Consider the following 19,404-nt stretch of genomic DNA (forward strand, 5'->3'; position numbering starts at 1 on the left):
AAGGGAGGGAAACGGAAAGAGAGGGAGAGGGCGTGGAAGGGACGGAGAGGGAGGCCGGGCAGATTTACGGCGATTTGTACCTGATTGTTCATACTAAAGCCATTATGAGATGATTAGAGAAAAAGGTGAGGCTTTAAGTCCAGTGAAAATCAATAGAAGCGTCTGGAGCGATTCTGCCATGCCAGTGAAAGGACTATTTACAGTAGCCGAGCACCTCCTCCTTGTTACTGTCTGCGGACTGAGAGAAGGAATGGAGGGGGCAGCGAGGGGTGAGGAAGGAGGGACGGGAGGGAAGGAAGGAAGAAGCAGGCAGGACAGAGTAAGAGGTGGAGGACGGGAGAAGCCCGGCAAGAAGAAGGAAAATTGAAACATGAGGAAGAGAAAGGAGGTGTAGAACACGGGAAGCAGAGCGAAAAAGAACAAACGGGCCCCTCACCCGACCCTGTTTTTCCCCATAGCATTCACTACCTTCTGGCCTACCGTCTAATTTATCCATTGCGTTCATCATCCATCCCCCCGCCCCCAAAAAGAACGGGAGCTCTAGGAGGGCAGGGACGTTTTGTCTACCTCGTGCATGGACGTAGGCCCGGAACAGGGCCTGGTACATGGTTGGGGATTAATGTGTACCTGTTGAATAAATGAATGAATGAACAAACGAACGAACAAATAAACAAAGAACCCCAGGGGGCATCCGGGGAGAAGAGACTAAAAAGGGGGGAAGTAACCAGATGGAAAAGGAGAACAGAAAGCCTGCAGGAGAGAGGGGAAACACAGGAGAACAACGGCAAAGCCAGAACTAGGGAAATAGCAAATGTGGGATAGGAAAAAAGTCACTTCTAAAGACAGTGGGAGGGTAAAGGAAACAATGTGCAGTATTGGGCCGCTGGAAACACAACCTGCCCCCCAAATGAGGCACCCCACACACAAACCCTGCAGTTCCCAGCTGAAGCCCACCACCAGGTGGCCAGCTCCCCTCCCCACGCCAGGGCGCCAGCCAGCCCCCAGCCCCTCTCTGTGTGTCCGCCCCCAGCCCTCCCCGTCACCCAGGGATCCAAACCACTCCGTTCCAGAGACAGCCTGGGCCTTACCTTGTACAGCTTCAGGCTGGCCTCGTGCCTGGAGTTGACCGTGTGCAGCCGCAGCTTCTCCAAGCTATTGGTGTAATAGTCGCAGGCGTTGCACTTGAGGTGGACAGGGTTGCCGATGGCCACGCACTTGAGCCGCCACTCGTTGGCTTTGCCGCCCTCCTTGATGTGGGCCACCAGCTGGTACTTCTGCACGTGCTTGTCCGTCTTGCAGTGCAGCTGGAAGTTGGCCTTGAGCTGGGTGTTGTAGCGGCAGAGCTTGCACTGGTACGAGTCCCCCATCACGGCCTTCCACTCGTCCTCAGGGAGGCTGCGCTCCACGTTCATGTGCAGCCCCAGCAGGTCCAGGGTGTCCGTGGTGAACTTGTTGCAGACGGCACACTGGAAGAGCTTCAGCGACGGGTCGTTGGTCTGGATGAAGCTCTCGCCCAAGTTCATCAGCTCCTCTGACACCAGCTGCCCGCCCCCGAGCCGCATGTCTAGGGGGATCTCACCGCCCACTGCAGGGAAGGAGAGGGGCAGAGAATCAGAGGCCAGGCTCACAGCGGCAGCCCTAAGTGAGGCACCATGGGCCCTCCCCCACCCTCCACCCAGGTTCCAGCAGAAAAAAGATCCCATTTCAAGCACTGCAAGGTGCTACTAACCGGGAAAAACTACAACAAAAATCAACTTGATGTGTTCGCATCTTTCCTGTGGACATTCTGAAATGTGTGGAAGGCTGTATGTTTGTCTGTTTGTTTCTTCTTTTGGAAAAGAACGCCTAGAAGAATGTAGGAACCGCTTAATCGCTTGAATATTTCAATTCAGCTCCTCGCTCAGACCCAAGAAAAGACAGAAATAAAAGCATCATTCACTGGACATAACAGAATCTGAAACTCCCGTCCCCGAAATGTTGGAGATGAGTTAGAGCTGCATTCTAAGACAGCACGCCTTCATGGTGAATCAGAAGTGGGCGCAGAATTTACCTCAAGCAGTGCTATCTAACAGGAACTTTCTGCGAAGATGGAAACATTTTGTATCTGCACTGTCCAATGTGCAAACCACTGGTCACGTGTAGCTACTGGACAACTGAAATATGGCTAAGGTATAACTGAAGAACTGAATTTTTAGTTTTTGTTTTTTTTTAATTCATTTACATTTAGCTTAGTGGCTACTGTATTGGACAGCACAGCTCTAGACTCTTCTGATCCGTAGTCAGACGCGTTATCCATTGCGCCACTGGCCCCTGCGACAGCACAGCTCTAAATCTGAGATTTCGGGAATGATCTCCCTATTCCTTGTCACACCCCACTGGTCAGTAGCCTACCTGCCTGTCAATGGCGCTGGCTCCTCCCACACCTCCCCAAGATACGATCATTTCCGTTCCATGAGCCCCCTACATGGGACATGTCGCATTCTCCTTTGGCGTATGTCTGCCACATACAGAGCCACGTGTTGGCCAGTGTCCCCATCAGGGTGTAGCCTCTTTAGGACAAGGGTCCAGGCTTCTCCTTGCTGAACCTCTAGAGGGTACACAGGCCCCTGGCTCAGAGGCTCAAATGTCTGATGTGCCAGACAAGGTACAAAGCAGCCAAAATGTTACAGGTTTGAGAAGTTGGATCAAGATGGACAGTGAAACGCAGAGGTCCGCTCACAGCCCTGAAAAAAAGGGCCTGAGGAAGCTGTGTTCCTCCCTCTCCACCCCTGCTCTTTTTCAGTCCATCGCTGCCCTGCGTAAACCAGGGACCGGCTCTCATTCACCAGCGGTAAATTAATACTTTGAGCTCTTATTTATGCCACGGGAAAGGCCTGGAAAGAGCAGCCTTCCCTCCGTTACCTAGAAGCGAACAGTCAAGCAGAATGCTGAGCCTCGGCTTCTGTTTTCTGCCTCTCCCCTAAACATACGCACGCGTGAGCTATTACGTCTGCCCCTGTCACTCCCCAACTGATATTTAAACTTGACCTTCTACATGTGGTTGGGCTGAGGTTATTTTTTTTTTTTTGAATGACTGATTAGAATCCAAGTTAGTGGCTAATCAAGGAAAAGACGTTATTATTTTTTTAAAAAAAGATTTTCTTATTTATGCTACACAAGGCACTTCGAGCGAGCAGCTCAGTACAGGCCTGACTGAGCAGAGTGGCTGCATCTGAAGCCTGTGGACAGTCCAGCGAGACACAGAAATCTTCTGCGCACGCAGGTCAGAAGACTGGGGAAGCTTTCTGCTTGTCTTCTCTCTTGCCATCTCCCCTGGTGAGAGGAGCCATAACTGTGACACTCTTTTTAGGACAAGAGAGAAGAAGAGATAGGGGAAAAAAGCCTAAAAGCTCCATCCCTCGATGGGGACGAAGGCCAAGACAGCATCCATGAAACATACGCGGTGTTCAGTGAAAGCAGAAACTGCCCGGAGGGTAGGACAAGGAGCAAACACATCTTTGTTTCTGATGCCGACCACCTGAAGCATCAGATCTTTTCCACTTTTTAAATTTAACCTCAGCACATCCATATCGCTCTAAAGAGAAATGCAGCTGTCACCTGCTGGAGGCCTGAGTGAAAATGAGAAGTCCTCGGAACACGCAGAGGAAATAGGTCCCTGTTGCCATCCCAAGCTCTTAAAATGAAATGCAAATCAAAGGCAGAAGCAGAGAAGCAGTGAGATGTGGGCGACAGGCAAGCCAAAACTCCCTTGAGAACTATACCCTGGAGAGACACCCCTAGGGCCTGGAATCCTACAAATCCATAGGGCTGCAAGGAACTAATGCAGCCGCCGAGAAATAGAGGAACCTCACCCAATTCTCAGGCAGGTGGGAGGAGAGCGCCCACACTGAGAACTTAGCAGGTGCCTACTCATGAATCATGCCGGACAGATGGTCTTGGAGAGGAATGGGCCCCATGTCCCCACACACCTGACTTTAAGGCTGGAAGCTGGCACCCTGGCACCTGAGTCCCGCCCACGAGCACACCCTCAGAGAGGCAGAGGGATTAAAAGACACCTTCTACAATCAAAAGCAGAATCAGGGCTTCCCTGGTGGCGCAGTGGTTGGGAGTCCGCCTGCCGATGCAGGGGATGCGGGTTCGTGCCCCGGTCCGGGAGGATCCCACGTGCCGCAGAGCGGCTGGGCCCGTGAGCCATGGCCACTGAGCCTGCGCGCCCGGAGCCTGTGCTCCGCAACGGGAGAGGCCACGGCAGTGAGTGGCCTGCGTACCGAAAAAACACACACGAAAAAACAAAAGCAGAATCAGAGGAGCTCTTAAAGCTCATGTAGGTGTCCTGTGGCTGGCTGGCTACTCGGGAAGCTTGTAGACGCCTTGGCAAGCTACCCAGTTTTCGGTGCTGGGCTCAACTGTAGTCCAAAGGAATGTCTGGGAGGATGTTCATCTGGCCTCAAGCCTAATATCTGGTCTACAAATGGAGGCAAATTCAACCAGACCAGAGCGAGGGTGCGGAACTTTTCCCTGACGGCCTCTAGGAAGAAAGCACCCCCAGATCAGCATCTGTCTGATAACAGGAAGGAGAAGTTTCTGTCCAAGGCAGTATGAGGACATCAACTGTGTAAGCAAGAGTGTAGTTCACAAACACTACCTCCCCGCTGTAGAGCCCAGTAACACCTAATAACGCCCACAGCCTTCTCATAGACAGCCTAAGGAAGAATCAGCTGAGCTGCAGACAGAACTGAAAGTTACGCTCTTTTCATTTGCACACGTTCGCTTCTACAGAGGTCGTGCGACTTAAATTGTGGGTCCAAGTGGATACGTCCTATCATACCCACGCCGGCTTCCGGCATAAAGTATCTGTCACCCTCACTCCGCCTCGACGGCTCTGGTGGCTTAAGGCAGGCACAGGAGGTCTCCAGAGACTCACCTCGGCTGACAGGCAGCGACACTGGAAACTCAGGGCCCTCCTTGGCTACCTGGATGAGGTCTTCAGAAGGAAGCGCTCTATTACTCTATTCTCTTTAAGAAATGAAGTCTGGATCCTCTATGTGTGTGCACCTGCCATCTGCCCGGAATGCACGATGCCCCGCAGACTCACAGACAGCAGGTGTTAGAAGCAAACTATTTCTCTACCACTCAATTCAAGTCTTAGTCAGGATTACTGGTTCTCAAGGTAATTAAAAAGTCTTCATTGTGACCCAGTATGAACCCATCCATTTTTCTGTGTCTTCATTCCACTTACATTATCTTTGATTTACTCCAAGATCTGCCTCCCCAAGATTTTAAATCTCTAGACGAGAAAACCCCAATTCCCATAGGCTTTAAAAAGTGAAAAGTCTTCGAGTACTGAAGCCACCCCCAGGTGTGCATCCCCTGTGGTTCACTCTGGGGACGAATAAGATGACTGAGCCCTATGCATCCATGATGATTAACCAGTGGGTAAAACATCTTCAAATTGTTTGGTAAGAAAAGATCAACAGGTCAATGTTCCAAAACAGAAAACAAGATGAAAGTAGCAAGGATTCAAATTTAAATGCGTGGTAGGAACAACAAACTAAATGCTGTGAAATATCACTCATCCGCAGCAATTAGCACTGCAACACCACACGAATAAAGACGTGCCTACTGGGGAGGTTTAGCCCTCTGGCATGAACCTAAGCCATCCCAGGATAAAGGCACCTGCTCACGCTTTGTTGCCGAGAACAACTCGCTCCCGTGTCAGGAAGGGTATCCTGTTTCATTCAGGACATCACTGCTGGTCTCAAGAGGTTAGCAGGATCAGGGAATGACGACCAGGCAGTGCGTGTCCGAGGCACACACAGTGGGGGCGGGAGGGGCCCAACCATCACACTGGTCCTCATGAAACCGGTTTGTACATTTTCTTGCTATAGAAGCTCTCCCCCAGAAATGGTCATGATTCTTTGTACACAAAGAGTCATGGCTTCTGCAGCAACATGGATGGACCTAGAGATTGTCATACTGAGTGAAGTAAGTCAGACACAGAAAGACAAATATCACATGGTATCGCCTATATGTGGAACCTAAGGAAAAGGTACAAATGAACTTATTTACAAAACAGAAGTAGAGTCACGGATGTAGACAACACACTTACGGTTACCAGGGGGTGCGGGGGTGGGGGGGTGAGGGGGTAGGAAGGGATAAACTGGGAGATTGCGATTGACGTATACACACTACTAGATATAAAATAGATAACCAATGAAGACCTAGTATACAGCACAGGGAACTCTACTCAATACTCTGTCAATGGGAAAAGAATCTTAAAAAAAAAAAGAGTGAACATATGTACAACTGATTCACTTTGCTGTACGCCTGAAACTAACACAACACTGTAAATCAACTATACTCGAATAAAAAACTTTTTAAAAAATTAAACAGAAATAGAGTCACGGCTTTTGGCATTCAAATCCCATCCTCTTGGTCCCGTTCTAGCTCTATTAAGCCAATGGTAAAACGGCCAACCCATGTCTTCTAACACGGAGCCATGTTCTCCATGGCAACAAAGGCTCCGTTAACCGGGATCTGATATTAAAACTGGGCTTTCTTTAATTTACAATTTTAGAATTTAGTCATCTCTCATCTCTCACACCACTCCTCACGGTGCCCCAGGGTCATCTAATTCCCAACTATACTGATCACTGGCAACTCATGCAAAGTAAGAAAGAGAAAGAACCCGTCTCTTTCATCAAGGTCCTGGTGAAAACACTGGAGAGCTCTGAGAAACGTATCTGGGTGGCTCCCAGACAGCTCGGAACCAGCCTTGGCTTATTTAAATAAGGCACACTACGGTTTCCAGTTCCTCTTCCGGAGATGACTGTCCCTATTTAAAACTCCAGCTACCGTTTCCTGTACATTTCGATCAATATTTAATGGAACCCCAAAGTTTAGGGGAATTGTGGCAATTTTTCAAATCGAGAAAGCGACAGAGAAAGGAGGACTGGGAACAGAAGGGAAAGTTGACCCGAAGCCAAAAACTAGAGGAAACACTTAAATTTTAATCCCGGCCCGTGGAGCCGGAGCGTAATCATGTCTCTGTTGAACGCAAACCATCTTCCTCACACAGAGTTCAAGGGATTCTTGAGAAAAAGACGTGAGGGCTGGACGCTCAAGTTGAGCACAAAACAACTCTCAAGAAAATAAAGATCCCCCAGATCCACCGGACTCGACAGAATCCACCAAGTCAACACGATCTCGGCCCACTCGCAGCGTCCCCCGCTTTAACTCCCATCCTCAGAACAGACACACACGGAGTCAAGCCTCACCTAGAGCGGGCGTCACGGCGGCCATGGGCCCGGCGGGGTCCAGCTGGAATCCGCCCATCACGAACTGGGCGTCGGGGGCGGCGCTGTCCACCTTCAGGTTGGGCAGGCTCATGTTCTGGGCCAGGTAGTACTGGTAGAGCTCGGCCTCGGCGGGCGAGGGCAGGCTGCCGAGGCCCAGGTGGCGGCTGTGCTGGATCTGGGTCATGTTCTGCTGCAGCAGCATCATGTTGTGCATGTGCTTCTCGCTCGTCATGTGGATGCGGAGGTTCCTGGCCACGTTGGTCTCGTAGTCGCACACCTCGCACCGCCAGGTGGGCTTGGTTTTTGGTTTGGTGGGCGAGGGGGCCCCACAGGAGCTGCCGATGCTGGCCGCGGCGGCCGCCGCCGCGGCAGCCGCCGCCGCCGCCCCAGCCGTGTGGCTGAAGACCTGCTCGCCCCCTCCGTTCTGCAGGTTCTGCATGTTGTTGAGATGCTTGTCGGACTGCATGTGAATGCTGAGGTTGCCTTTGGTAGTTGTGGAGTAGTTACACACCTCACAGCGGAAAGGCTTGTAACCACACGTGTAGCTCTCGCCTCGGGCCAGCCGAGGGTGGGGCTGCCCGCTCTTGCAGTAGACGCAGGAGCCCCCCGGCTCCGGGTGCTTCTCCTTCATGTGCGCCTCCAGCGTCTGCTGGTACTTGTAGTGCCAGTTGCACTTGGGGCACTTGAGTGTCTTGCACGAGTTGCGAGAATGCATCATAGTCATGTGGCCGCCCAGCGAGCGGGAGGAACCCAGGACCGTGTCGCATTTGGGGCACTCCACGCCACTCCCCGAGGGGCACTCCCCCACCCCAAGCTCGCAGAGGGAGCCAGCATGCTGGTGATGGGGGACGAAGCCCCCATCGTCCCCCTCTGTGCTTTCATTTGGTTCTGGTGCTGTGGCATTGTCTTTATTGGCACTTTCATCAGCAAAGTCCAGCCTCCTGCCGCCCTCTGCCACGTTGGCCCTGACGCCCTCACCGTTAAAGCTTAAACGATTCCTCCTGTTCGCACCATCAAAGACAACAAAGGAAGAAGCGGAATTAGAACTAGTAGAAGCTGCGCCCCTCGACAGGGTCTGGAGCACAGTAGGCATTAAGGGGGAGTTAGAAATGCTTTGGTTTGAGAGAGCAAGGTCCTTTTTGCTGCCACTACCTGCTGCGGCCCCAGACTCCCCGGGGGGCCTGTCCTCCAGCTCCTCGTCCAACTCGCTTGGAAAGAGCCCTTTGCAGCCCTCGTCCTCCTCGTCCTCGTCGTCCTCGTCGTCGTCCTCGTCCTCCACCTCCTCCTCGTCCTCGTCCTCCTCCTCTTCGGCCTCCTCCTCGGCCGGCTCCGCCTTCTCGGAGAAGCAATCCGGATCGCCCACTTCTTGCTTCTCTCCTTCTGCTGCCCCAGAGTCCTTGCCCTCTGAGGATCTGGTAGGACTGGAGGCCAGAGGCCCCAGGGGGACTGAGGTAATGGGGGTCTTCAGGACCGAGCTGGTGAGCCCGCCAAGGTTCAAGAGGGCGCCGGGGGTCAAGATACCAGCCTGGGGCTGCTCGGGGCCGGCGGCGGGGCCGGCTGGGAGAGCCTCCTCCCCTTCCATTCGAATGCCACTAAATTTACCATAAAAACTGTGTCCGGGGCCTATGAGGTTAGCGGTGGAAACTAAAGGGAGTTGAAAGTTTTTGTTTTTTGGTTCCAGAAAACTTACAAGGGGTTCCTTGTCTTTGCCGATCCCTTGGATGATAGCGGAGATGTTCTTGTTGCTAAGAAGTTTCCGCTCATCTTCACTCAGGGTCATTCGATGGTCGTGCACCGCATGGGTCACAAACGAACGGACGTACCCGAAGGAGAGTTTGCACAAGAAACACATCAGGATGGGCTTCCTCTTGCCATAGAGCACGAAGCCATCGAATCTGGACAGGTCCACATTGTTGGGAACATCTTTGGATACGCAGGAGCTCTTGGCAGAGCCGTCACTGTTCAGATAATCCTTGTTGCTTTTGTGTCGCACGTCAAACACGCGGAAGCTGTGCAGGACGGGGCTGAGCCCCGTCAGGGCTGAGGTATTCGGGAAAGCCTGGTCTGGGCCCTCAAACCATTTCCCGAAGGATGAGGCTATGTGGAAAGTGTTGATGATCTGTGGGTAGACGGGCGCAGCGCAGGAAGGGTCCCCCGGCTTGCCCGCCGAGGCGGGGAGAGAGTTCAGGAAGAGCGACGGGAGGGGCCCACTGCCACCCGCACCCACGCCCCCGCCCGGGGTCAGCTGGCTCAGGCTCTCGACGATGTACGCCGAGCCGTCCGGCTGGTACACGATCTCCCCGGCCAGGTTCTCCACGTCACTCTCCTCGTCCCCCTCCTCACTGCTGTCGCTCCCGCTCTCCTCCCTCAGGGGCGGCGGGGGGCGCGCGCCGGGGCAGTGATGCTCCATGTAGGTCTGGAGGCTGGCGAAGGAGGCCAGGCACTCGTTGCAGCTGACCTCCTTGCCGGCGGGCTCGGCAGCGGGCCCGGCCGGGGCGGTGCTCTCCGCGAGGCGCTCATTGAAGGGGGCCCTCAGGCCGTCCAGGGGCCCGTGGTTCTCGCTTGTGGACTGCTCCATGCTACTGGGTTTGTCGGGGAGGTGGGTGCTGTTGAGTTCAGTCCATTGCTGGTGCTGAGGGATACCGCACCCATTGTCCTTCCCCGAGACGACAGGCGAGTCACAGCCTTCCATGGTAAGGCCTGCGTGGAGCTTTCATTGCACCCAGTACGGATCGGACCTGAAGGGCGGAGGCAAGGGGGAGAGGAGGGAGAGAGGGGGAAGAGAGAGAGAAAGGAAAGAGGTTAGGAGGGCCGAGGCTAAGGTCCCACACAGAGCGCTCTAACAGGCTTCTGTCCACACCCACAACAGAGACCGCGGGGCAGTGGGGACCCCGGCCGTCGCCCCACCCCGTCGAGGCGCAGAGGGTGGGCAGCGCCCCTGGGTGTCACGGCCAGGTTGCGTGGCAGAGGCGGGGGTGGAGGTGTGGGGAAAGGGGCATCAGGAGAATCCCTCTTCGTCTTCAGACTGTTGGCAGCTCTACCCCTGGAGACCGGTTCGAATCTGGGTTCTTTGCAAGCACAGCGTCAGAGTCGGGGCCGGGCGATGAGCCACAGGGGAGGAGGAGGACGGCGTCAACTCGCCAGGCCCCGCCGAGGACACAGAACAGCAGCCCTGCCGCACGCAGATGGCAACACAAAGCCACGCCGGCTGCCCGCACTGTCTGGGGGCCAGGGGGACGCCGGGGACGGACAGACAGGAGGAGGAAGACCTTGCAGCCCTCGAGGAAGAATCATGAACCTGGGAGAGGATACGCCATTTGATTTAGAGGCGAAGTTGTGCCGTCGCTCGTACTGACCCGATTTCTAGTTTGAGAAGTTCACAGAAAAGTGCTGAGGACTACAGGGCTCGAGGGCAAGCGTGCAGGCCTGGACAAGCTCTGCAAAGCCCCCAAAAGGGCCCACGGCTGCATTCATCCTCTCCGAGCCTGGGAAACATCGTCCCATTTTACAAGCAGTAAAACTGAGGGCCTAAATCTAAAAACGAGGCCAGTGCCATCCGGGCGCCGAGAAAGGCGGATCTCCCAATTCCCATCCCCTCCCTACAACCCACAGAACACCCTTGCTTGTGACTCAGCTGGTTTCAGACTCAAAATATGTAGGTGCAAAACGTGAGCTTGATGTTTCTAAGAAGAGCCACCCCGACTCTCAACGGGCCGACTTCCCCGCCAGCGGAGAGGATCTCGCCCTGCCTGGATGAGCCCGTTCACCACTGGCTGGGTGGTTCTGCTGTCAAGGATCTTCGCGGCGAGCCGAGATGGCAGCTGGGCTCCGCCAGCCCCCGTTCCACACCTGCCTCTCAGTTATTAGTCGCTACCCAAAGCAGCTGTCCTTCAGCCCTGGGGCTTTTCCGTTTCCGACTCCAAAGTGCCACTAAGCTGAATTTGCCCTCTGAGACCTCGCGTCCCTGGGGAGGGAGACATCAGATCACCCGCCACCGCTCTGCTCCTGTGGCAACAACATCACAGGAGTATTTCTTCCGTCCGGCCCCGCTCCAACAGGCAACGCAGCGCCTCGCAAGGCCCTGAGCATTCGCTGCAAATCCCAGGCCACCCTCCCGCCACACCTCCTTCCAGGAGAACACGTGGCTGCTTCTCCACCCACCATCTCATTCACACACAGTGGATGAAGGTTTTGGCTGCGTTTGGTCTCCCTCCCCACCAACCCCCATCTTCCCACTCTTTTTTCGTCGTTTGATTCTCGACTGCACAGTGAGCGAATAGGTCCCCCTCGGGAAAAGACGGGGAAGGCAGGTTTACTAGAAGTCTCAGGAGAAACAACTTTCTGGAAGGACGTGTCACGTTTTGTTTAAAACACACACCACCTCTCAGCATATAACCTCAAACTCCATTACAACAAGGTTCCGTGTTCCTGAGAAAAGACATATTGACTTTAAACAAAGATAACCACACCAAACCAAACAGCAAGGGCGATAAGACTTCCTCGCAAGGCTCAGCTGGGATACAGGTGAGAATCCAGGGTGGCTCTTCCTAAGGACGCACATAATTGGCTGGATGACATCTGATTGACAGCTCAGGCCAAAAAGGTTGGCAGGCCTGAAGGGGCGGGAGGGTTAACAGCCCAATCGTAAAATCAATGTCATAAATGCTTGGTAAGTTACAGGAACATGCGGGAAGGGGAGGCCACGATTGATAAAGGGGAACAGCTTTGATGCTTCACCAGGGACTTGTGTATCGACAGCAAAGCCAATCTCCTCTCCAGCCTGGACTGGGCTAAGAAACCTGCAAGCATTTACCAATTAATTGGTGGGTTTCTCTTGCTCTGCTCTCTTCTTCTTCCTCCTCCACAAATCATCCAGCTAAGGGACTGGGACTTCTAAAAACTCACCTAACTTTGTTTTCTATTCCTCAGCAAAAGGTGTCAAGAAAAGATGACCTTATAGGCAAAGACAGATGCACCCGTCGTGGTGACGCTAGCCCCATGAGAGGGGACACACAGGGGACCACTCATTTGCAGGGGCAACAGCCCACTGAGATGCTGGTGGGAAAGAAGGATCCCACTCTGGACCTCAGGCACCAGTTCTGGACTTCCTTTCAATGCTTGCTGGCCAGGGCAATCAGAAGCTCTTACAACTCTGCTAAGTCACGTGTGGTTCAGGGCCAGTGAGCTCACCCAGTGAGCCTGTGAGAAGCGCAGACTCTCAGATCAGAATCTGCATTTTTAATACAAATGCCCAGGGGATGTGCATTATTAAAGCTTGAGTGAGACACTCTCTATTTTACAACAACTTCACCAGACCACCAGCTCCTCCATGCCTGGGGCCTGCACTGCTAGGTAACCAGGCAGGGTCAGTCTTGGGCTCACCCACCAGTCCCTGGGAGGCGCAGGGATGGGGGTGGACAACAGGGGACCAGAGCACAGAGATGAAGAAATCTCTTAGCCCTGCCCCATCCTTCAGCTCCAGAACCTCAGGCCCTCTCCCACTCTCCTGCCCGGCCGGCAGCTCCTTTCACTCTGTTTATCAGCTAGTCAATAAGAAAAAGATAGTTCTTACTTAAGGAGGCAGAAGTCAACTCAGCAGGTCGATCGGCACTCTGTCTGTAAACACGGTTTCCCGTAAAATCAATGATCTTCAGTTACGGACGGCAGCCTGGGAATCCAGCGGGTCCCGGTGCTCTCACAGCCCCCATACGTGCAGCTCTGCCCCCCCACACATACTCCTCCAGTACCTCCAGGGCCAGCACACACAGCACAAACCCGCAACCCCTCCTGCAGCCTGCTTCCCTCCAGCCATTTACACCCCAAAATCCCCTTTAAACACAGATGTGCTCTACTCATGACCACCAGTGTCGTACTCAGCAAGGATATTTTGTGTGTGTGTGGTTTTAAGAATTCAGTTAGATTTCAACTGAGCACACCTCTCCAGTAAGAGAGTTAAAGGGAAGATACGGGAGGGATCTAGCCTCGCACTCTCTGCTGAGCGCCTCCCTCTGCCCTGTGAGAAGTCTTCTTGCACAGAGAAGTTCTAACATCTTCATCGAGAGCCCCCTGCTCTTGCTTCTCCCACAAGTTATAGTTTCCTTGGAACCTATCTGTAAAGCCCCTGCATCTTTGCCAATATCGGTCTTTATTTTTCAAAGACGGTTTAAAATTATAAAACTCCACCCTGTTATCCTGGGCGCCACGCCCACCCCCCCCCCCCCCATCTCGCTCTTTCAACTGAGAAGATGTGATGTGACAGCTTTATCCCATTCCCTTAAGGAGACAGAACCGGGCTCCACGCAACAGTTACAGGGAAGCTGGGGTGGGAGGTGCAGTTACTTGGAAGGGGAGGGGGCTCCACTGATGCGCCAGCTCCTGGAGAATTAAACATGAACGGTCGCACTCTGTAATTTTAAATTGTTAATTAGCACAGGGTTAATTAGGCGGTCCTTTCACAAGAGGCAGTTTGGCAGAAAACCAAGAAAGGAAACAAAGGGGAAGAAAAAAACAAAGAGAGAGCAGAGACAGCCAGAAACTGTTGCCCGCGGCCCCGCCCCCCCCCCCCCCCCCCCCCCCCCGGGAATAACCCATGCAGCATCGCCAGAGAGAAGCAAACCGGAGGGCTCCCGGGGACTCCCTAGTCTGCTGGAGGGGGATTCGATGAGCACCGCGATTTGGCAGTGGGTATCAAAAGCCTCAAAAATGCACGTGCCCTTTGACTCAGCAATTCCCCCATTCCAGGAAACAATCCAAGATATGCAAAGAGATATAAGATTATTCATCACAGTGTTCATAACAGAAAAAAAAAAGATGGAAATAATGTGGCGAAACAAGGTACTCTCTAAATAAATTACAGTGCATAGCATTCCATAGGATGTTAAAAAATGGCATTTTTAAAAGAAACTAGTTACGGGCGTGGGAAAATGATCACACAGGATGCTGAGTGAACAAAGCCTATATAGGTCTGCATATGGAAATACATAAGATTTCTATCAAAAAATTTTACAACGGTAATTGCTAGGGGATGAGGTTATGGGCTACTTCATTTCCTCCTTCGCGCCTTTATTTCCCAAGGCTTTTTAAAATGAAAATCATCTTAAGGGAAGTCATCACTTCCTGTGTGTGGCATCATGGTAAGGCCTGTGGGTTCAATGCCACCTCAATGCTCATAACATTCCATGAGATGGGTGCTATTTTTTTAAATTTTTTTTTGATGTGGACCATTGTTAGCCTTTATGGAATTTGTTACAATATTGCTTCTGTTTTATGTTTTGGCTTTTTGGCTGTGAGGCATGTGGGATCTTAGCTCCCCGACCAGGGACTGAACCTGCACCCCCTGCACTGGAAAGTGAAGTCTTAACCACTGGACCACCAGAGAAGTCCTGAGTGAGATGGGCGCTATTTTTATCCCCATTTTGAAGAAGGGAAAACTGAGGTTGCAGCCTAAATGACAAAACCGTAGCCTGGCTGTGGAGTCTGTGTTCTTTGCCACTCTACTGTGTTTTTCTGTAGTGTCTATTTCTCAAGGAGAACTTCAGAACATCTGACATTTACATTCAATCTTTAGGTACCAGGGACTGTTCTAAGATCATGGGCTATCAGGACTGCTCTGTAATGGAACACTGCCAGTTCATACACACGCCCTTTTTTTTTTTTGCTTGGGAGTGGTGGGGGAGGAGAGTTCAAAATGGACTCTCTTACTTGGATATCTTCATACAGGAGAGAAGGGGATAAAAGTTCTTTGCTGTTGCAAAGAACTGTACGGTAGGCCCATTATCCTGACTTCTTTTAAGAAAAAAAAAAAGGCAGATTCCAGAAACTATAAATCTAGAAATGTATTCATTCATTCATACATTAACTGAACATTTACTGCACATCTATTATGTGCCTGATGCTAGAGAATCAACAATAGACAGGTCTCAGCTTACATTCTTGTGGGGCAAAGACTGCAAACAAATAAATACAATGTTAAATGTGAAAAAGCACTCAGAAGTAAATATAAAACAAGAGAAGGGGAAGGAGTGACGTGTATCATCGTTTTGGATAAAGTAAATATAAATATATATATTAAATTTAAAAGGATATGTTATAGATTATATACTGCAAGTTCCTCACAGTTTGAGAACAGAGTTGACAGTTGCTGAATAGCATCTGGGGAGAAAAAAGTCCTGGGGAATTAGCAATTAGCTGTAGGTTCAGTAAGAAAATTCACATAAACTGAAAAGCAGCTTCAGTTAGATTCAATGATCTGAGAAATGCAGTAGAGGGTACTTTTTGATTTTAATAACATATCCCAAAGTTTATCATTTCTTTGTATCTAGGGTAGCAAAATGTCTTATACAGTCTGCCTGATTTTAAAGCTGGAGGATGCCGTTACCTAAAGTACCCACTCAGGGAATTCCCTGGCAGTCCAGTTAAGACTCTGCGCTCCCACTACAGGGGGCACGAGGTTCGATCCCTGGGTAGGGTAAGATGCTGCATGCCACGCAGCGTGGGGGGTGGGGCATATACAGTACCCACTCAAAGGTCAATGTGCCTGGGGACATGCCTTAATTCCTGCCTTATCCCTGGTTCCCTTCGCTTAAATCAACAACCTGAGGGGCAGAGGAGACCAAGCACATACACCAATTTGCAAAGTAAATAAAGTCGAGAGGACTAACCAATATGCTAATTAGTGGAATCAGGACTTAAAAAAAAAATCTCGATAAGTTGGAACAACAGGCTGAAAGGAACAAGATGAAATTCTGAAAGGATAAGTAGGAAGCCTTGTATTTCAGTTCAGGCAAGCAGTAAAACCAACAGAGAACGGAAGAGACCTGGATTAACAGTAGTTCATGCAAAGAAACCCTGGAGGTGTTACTTCACTACAAATTCAGTGGCAGCCCAAAGCTGACATGGTGACCAAAGACATAAATGTGGCCTCTGGGCTACAGGGGGTACCTCTACCTGTTCCAACTCAGCAGGATCACAGCCCCATCATTTTCTCTGCCTGCATGAAGAATGTTATGAGCCACATGGGGAAATCTCGGTAAGAGGGGTACTGACAACTGCATCGTGTCTTGACCACGTGAATCGTGGCTTGACCACGATCAGCTCAAGAGCAAAGAAAAGCGAGGTCCCCACTGCAGGGCAAGACAACTATCCCAAGCCATGCGAAGGCCCGCCCGCCACGTACGCGGAGGATTAGTTCCGAGTCTCCTACTTAGCTTCAGGGTTTAACTAGGAGTAATGAGGGGGAATTTATTAAAAATTAAGAGTTCAACTCAATATAAATGAAAATCTTTCTCTAGATTATCAAAGCTCCCAATGGAATGTTGACTCTGGTTTCATGAATGGAGAAAAAAGACATTTTGCCATGGCCCGAGGTTCCATCAGGCAGCCTCCTGGGTCCTTTGAAATGTGAAGATTCTATTCATTCCAAGTGCTCCATCGGGTTGCTCAGGCAGCTTTATCAGCTTTAACCTCCTCCTCTGTGATCCCCCAGTGTTCTGCATATGGGGACACACTGCAACTCTGGGGTTATCGCACTGCTGTAATTATATGTTGACTGGTCTGTTTCTGCCACTAGGCTGAAAGCAACTTGAGAGTAGGTTCCACGTCTCATTCATCTCTGTACTGTCCACATCCAAGATGTAATAGATGCTTAAAAAAACCATGGGGAAAATTAAGGCATTAGGAGAAATGATAACACTTTGAGAGGGGAAGAAAAAAGATGATTCCTATACACATTCTTTCTTTTCCTCTTAGCTGAAGAAGTGTGTGGTGTAACCATTCTCCTCTAAATAGAACCAGGTCTCCTTGTAGAACTGGCTGGTTCTTGGGCTGGGGCAGGGAGAGTGCAGGATGAGCGTGGAGCATCTTTCTAAGCCAGAACATAAGAAAGTGCTCTAAGAATGAAGAGAGTGGGACCGAAGGACCCAGGAGCAGGTTGCAGGGCTCTCACTGCCTGAACCTGGGACAATTTGAGCAAGAAAGTTACATGAGGGTAAAGAACTATAACCCAATATATAACATAAGAATCCATGATTCCATACTTTTATAAATTAAAAAAAAAAGTGGGAGAAGGTAGAGTTCTTGCTTAGGGTGGAAATCCAACTAACAAATGCAGAGGGAATTACGGATTTAGAAAAACACCATTTGGTAACCATCATCATAATAGCCCATTCAGGAAAGAATCGGTGGATACTAAAACTGGTGGGTGAAAGTTTGAGTAGTTACAGAATATTTACACAGTCTCAAAGTATCTCCCCACAAGACACTTATTAACTACAGAAGAAAAAACAGTGATTTTACAGTGGAGAAACCTGGCAGACATCACCTTCCTTCACCATGTGATCAAAGCTAGGATCACCAGGAATGAGACAAATAGCCATCCTGTGTCTCCTGAGAGGATACACTGAGAAGAACACAACACCCCTTCCCTGTCATGCCTGCCAGAAATGCAAAACCTGAGTCTAATCATGGAGGGGGCATCAGGCAAATCCAAGCTGGGGACAGTCTACAAAATGTCCTAGGCTCCTACTGAGCCTGCGTGCCACAGCTGCTGAAGCCCGCGCGCCTAGAGCCCGTGCTCTGCAACAAGGGAATCAATGCAATGAGAAGCACGAAGAGCAGCCCCCGCTCGCCACAACTAGAGAAAGCCCGCGCGCAGCACCAAAGACCCAACGCAGCCATAAATAAATAGATAAATAAAAACAGATCTATTCAAAAAACATGTCCTAGGCTCTTCAGAAATGTCAGTCAGGAGGCAGAAAGACAGATTAAAGGGGACTAAAGAGACATGACCAATGAACATAACAAAGAATCTGGGTTCTCTTTCCCTATAAAGGGTACAATTGGGACAACTTGCAAAATCTGATAAAGATCTGTAGATTGGGCAGTAGTAGTAGATGAATGTTCATTTCCTAATTTTGATAACTGCAATATGGTTATATAAGAGAATATCTTTGTTTTTAAGACATAGACACTGATACATTTAGAGGTGAAGGGGCATGATGTCTTGATTTTCAAACTGCTTAGAAAAAAAAGTGTGAGAGTGTGTGTCTGTACAGACCTGCGTGAGTACAAACATACAAATAGAACTTAGAAAATGCTAACTTGGGGGGGGGTCTGGAGGAAAGGTATGTTAGAATTCTTTGTCCTATTATTATAACTTTCTTGTACATCTGAAATTATATCAAAAGAAAAAGAAAAAAGAAATTGTCCAGTGCAGGAATACTACATGTTGAACCTCCCAAAATACTTATGAACAGCCAACCCAGCCTGATTCCCTACCCTTGTCTTCAGCTGAAATCCATTCCTGGCACAGCTTCATGAAAGGAGGGAGGCTGCAAGGCTGGACGGGGAGGTGCAGACAGACAGACAGACAGAGAAAACTGGTCTTCCCTTCCTTCAGCCGAGAGGTCCTGGATAGAGCCCACTGGTTGGAGGAGACAAACGGCCATTCTAAGCCAGGCGGAATTTCAAGTAACACACGCTGGTAAGATATTTCCTAAGACACCCATGACCCTGATTCAGGACAGATTTCCCTAACTTGGTGAAAAGCAATTCTAAATATAATGGCAGGGGCAGTCACCACAGAAAAGAACCCCAGCAACCTACAGAGGGTGGGCTTTGCTTAACCTAGACTAAAACACATTAGCGAAATACACAACAATGAATAAACTATCCCCTTGGCCTCAAAAAAAAAAAAAAAAAGCCAAGGGCAACCTAGATTCTGAGATAAGTAGAAACCTCATTCAAGGGGCAAAGAAATAATACCCTCATCTGTTTAGCTTGGAAGCCACTGAAGAAGCACATCCAATTCCATTCTGTGCTTTATACAATAACTGTATTTGTATATTGCTGCTGCGTATAAGTTAGTAAGTGTTAAACCGTAAATAGGTGAGATTCCACCCTCTTGGTAGCAATTTCCCAGTAGCCTTAAGAATTATTCTGTTACTATGGCGAGGTCAGAAAACACACACATGCTGGAACAGGTCTCTTGTGTTGCAGGAGGACCATTGCCCGGAAGGCCCAGAGAATTGTCCAGGCCCTGGGCTTCGTGTTTGCTAATAAGTGCATCTGTGCTCTTTCCAGCGTGAACATAAATCAGCCTGGAAGTGAA

At 50.5% G+C, this 19,404-nt stretch overlaps 1 protein-coding gene across 14 annotated transcripts in view; it reads right to left on the reverse strand.

The window, feature by feature from the left end:
- ZFHX3 (zinc finger homeobox 3) overlaps nucleotides 1-19,404 on the reverse strand; it is a gene marked incomplete at its 3' end in the record, with an annotated part of 1,354,624 nt that overhangs the window by 160,557 nt on the left and 1,174,663 nt on the right. For 13 of the 14 annotated variants that reach the window (XR_013825252.1, XM_079907054.1, XM_079907056.1 and 10 more), the window contains 2 exons: nucleotides 7,278-10,036; nucleotides 1,089-1,585 (listed from right to left, as the gene is read on the reverse strand). Coding sequence is in view for 13 of the 14 variants with exons in the window: in XM_079907054.1 (XP_079763180.1) it covers nucleotides 1,089-1,585; nucleotides 7,278-9,990 (3,210 nt within the window). The remainder of the gene's footprint in view (nucleotides 1-1,088; nucleotides 1,586-7,277; nucleotides 10,037-19,404) is intronic. The other variant, XM_079907053.1, reaches the window with a different exon arrangement.

This window comes from Stenella coeruleoalba (genome assembly GCF_951394435.1).
Source record: "Stenella coeruleoalba genome assembly, chromosome: 20".
NCBI lineage: Eukaryota > Metazoa > Chordata > Mammalia > Artiodactyla > Delphinidae > Stenella > Stenella coeruleoalba.